The 2,426-nt window shown below is 35.4% G+C and overlaps 1 protein-coding gene across 1 annotated transcript in view; it reads left to right on the top strand.

Moving 5' to 3' along the window:
- The first annotated feature begins 216 nt into the window (after nt 1-216).
- The window catches only part of LOC107703151 (uncharacterized), a 19,047-nt gene continuing 16,837 nt past the window's right edge, over nt 217-2,426 (top strand). The window contains exons 1-2 of the mRNA XM_016505684.1: nt 217-714; nt 1,550-1,580. Of these exons, the coding sequence (XP_016361170.1) occupies nt 514-714; nt 1,550-1,580 (232 nt within the window). The 5' untranslated portion in view covers nt 217-513. The remainder of the gene's footprint in view (nt 715-1,549; nt 1,581-2,426) is intronic.

Here is a 2,426-nt window from a genome sequence, read left to right on the forward strand (position 1 = left end):
CATTGAACGTGTAATTTGGACCTTCAACATCATTGACCACCATTAAAGTCCACTCGAGAAAAATCCTGGAATGTTTTCCTCAAAAACCTTAATTTCTTTTCTCCTGAAGACAGAAAGACATTAACATCTTGGATGACATGGGGTTGAGTAAATCATCAGGAATGTTTTATTCTTGGTGAGGGTGTTGGACCTGGATAATAACTAGAGGGCTGCTGGCTCATTAAAGGTGGAGAACCACTGCTTTACAGCTTAGAACACTCACTTACTAGCTATGACGAAATGTCTAATTGTTTATTTCCTCAGGCTGTAAGAATTTGGCCCGGAGTCAAGCAGGTCTTGCAGCATAGCAGGAAACGACACTGGATTGACGGGACTGAGAGCCTCGTGTTTTCATAGCGCCGAAACTCCACGAGTAGGCTGTTTGTTTGGGGCGTTGAAGAAAACACGTGGGAGAAATATACATATATATAGAGGAGTTCGAGGACATGGAGCGGCGCTTTTAAACTGTCCGTTATGGAGGTGGCAAACGAAGAGGCAGCCTGTAAAGTCTACGCAGTTTTAATGGAGCCCGAGCCCGAGACCGTGAGCCGTTTGAGGACAAAGTACTACTCACTGCGGCGACAGGTGTGTTTAATCCAGTCCATCAGCGTGCTCCTCTGCTTCAGCTGCTGCCTGTTCACGCTCCTGTATCACGCGTTCCCGCCGACCTGCACTGTAAGTCAGCGTCAAACAATCACGTTACTGCTCACCGACCCCGTCAAATTTATCATTGCTTTAGAAACCTTTGCAATGGATACGAGTTCATTTATATGTACTATTCATTAATGGCAACACTACATTACAGTATGTTATAACCGTTTTAACATAGATTGCATAAAATATAAAATGTGTGTTATATGACCAAGTCTTTATTTGTTTGACATTTTTTTATTTACTTAAGTTTACCGATAGAGACTATTTATTATATGCCAATACCTTCGTTATGAGACTAGTAGGCCTGTCTATACCGATCGATTTTACTGGTTTAGCCTATTTGTTTTTCTTATTTTTTGTTAAGATTAAAAATCTTATTAGTGTTAATTGGATTATAATTCATAGGTAATAGTTGAGCCTGAAATAGCTGCTAATAACTATTGTCACTAGTAGTATAGTCACTTGTAGTAAGAAATAAATTACTAGTAAAACTAGGACAAGTAGCCAGTGACTGGATTGCATACTGGTCGAAAGTGAATAGCTGATGCACATAGAATTCAGTGGCAAATTATTTGCATTGTGTTACCAGTAGCAGTGGAATATGATAATGACTAACAGGATAATGACTAAAAGAAAAGGAATAAGTGCTAGAATCTAATAAATAAATACGTAATAATACATAGTTACAAGTGTAATGGGAAAAAAATATGCTGCTCCCTGTGATTACACAATAATAGCCCTAATGGGGGGGAAAAAAATGAAATATGCAGGTATGACTGAGAGAATCAATGCATTGGTTAATTGTAGGATTCATTGTGTGCGTATTAAACTGTTTACATTTGCTCTCTTTTCATAGGAAAACGGAACTAAGGAGGCATCTAAATTTGGTAAGGTCATTATTTACTACTAAAGCTTTTTTTTTTTTTTTTGTGAATATTGAATTCAGGGTCAAACTTTATTTTAAGGTCCAGTAATCACTATATGACCTTTGCCTCAATAATTTCAATATTTGCTTCTTATTAGTTAGTTAGGTAGTTAAGTTTAGGTAGGGTGTAGAATTAATGGATCTCAAATATGGTCAAACAGAATAAGGCATTAATATGTACTTTATACGTACTAATAAACAGCAAATATGCTAGTAGTGTGCATGCTAGTTAATAATGAGAATTGGTCCTTAAGTAAAGTTTTCCTCTTTATTGTACCATCATACAGTATATACAGCATGACTATGGAAATTCATATGACAGTTTTTTTTAATTTGCTTTTTACTATTTATTTTTTTTTTTTTTACAAGTAACTGTTAAATTTTCAAAACTTGTAATACTAATATCATTCACAGTAAATGCCTTTCATAAAGATCTTACTACCAAACTTTTAATTTGCATGTCTTCTCATTCAGTTTAATACATTTGTCTATTATTTAATCAAACTCATCTAATGGTTAACCAGTGAATCATTTGGTGCATCTATAGATATCCATAGATTCAGTAGATATAGTTTCTATAGAACTTGTTGTCAGTTTAGGGATTACCAAATATAATGAATTATTTTTACACTATAAGTGATTTATCTTAGATGATAACCACTATTTTGTAATTGTGTGTGTGTGGTTCAAGTAAACCCTATGTTATGTTATAACCCATTACTTCAATGGAATGTCATAATGATAGGAATACCAATGTGTGTGTGTGTGTGTGTGTGTGTGTGTGTGTGTGTGTGTGTGTGTGTGTGTG

The sequence above is a fragment of the Sinocyclocheilus anshuiensis genome, unplaced genomic scaffold (assembly GCF_001515605.1).
Source record: "Sinocyclocheilus anshuiensis isolate Anshui unplaced genomic scaffold, SAMN03320099.WGS_v1.1 scaffold794, whole genome shotgun sequence".
NCBI lineage: Eukaryota > Metazoa > Chordata > Actinopteri > Cypriniformes > Cyprinidae > Sinocyclocheilus > Sinocyclocheilus anshuiensis.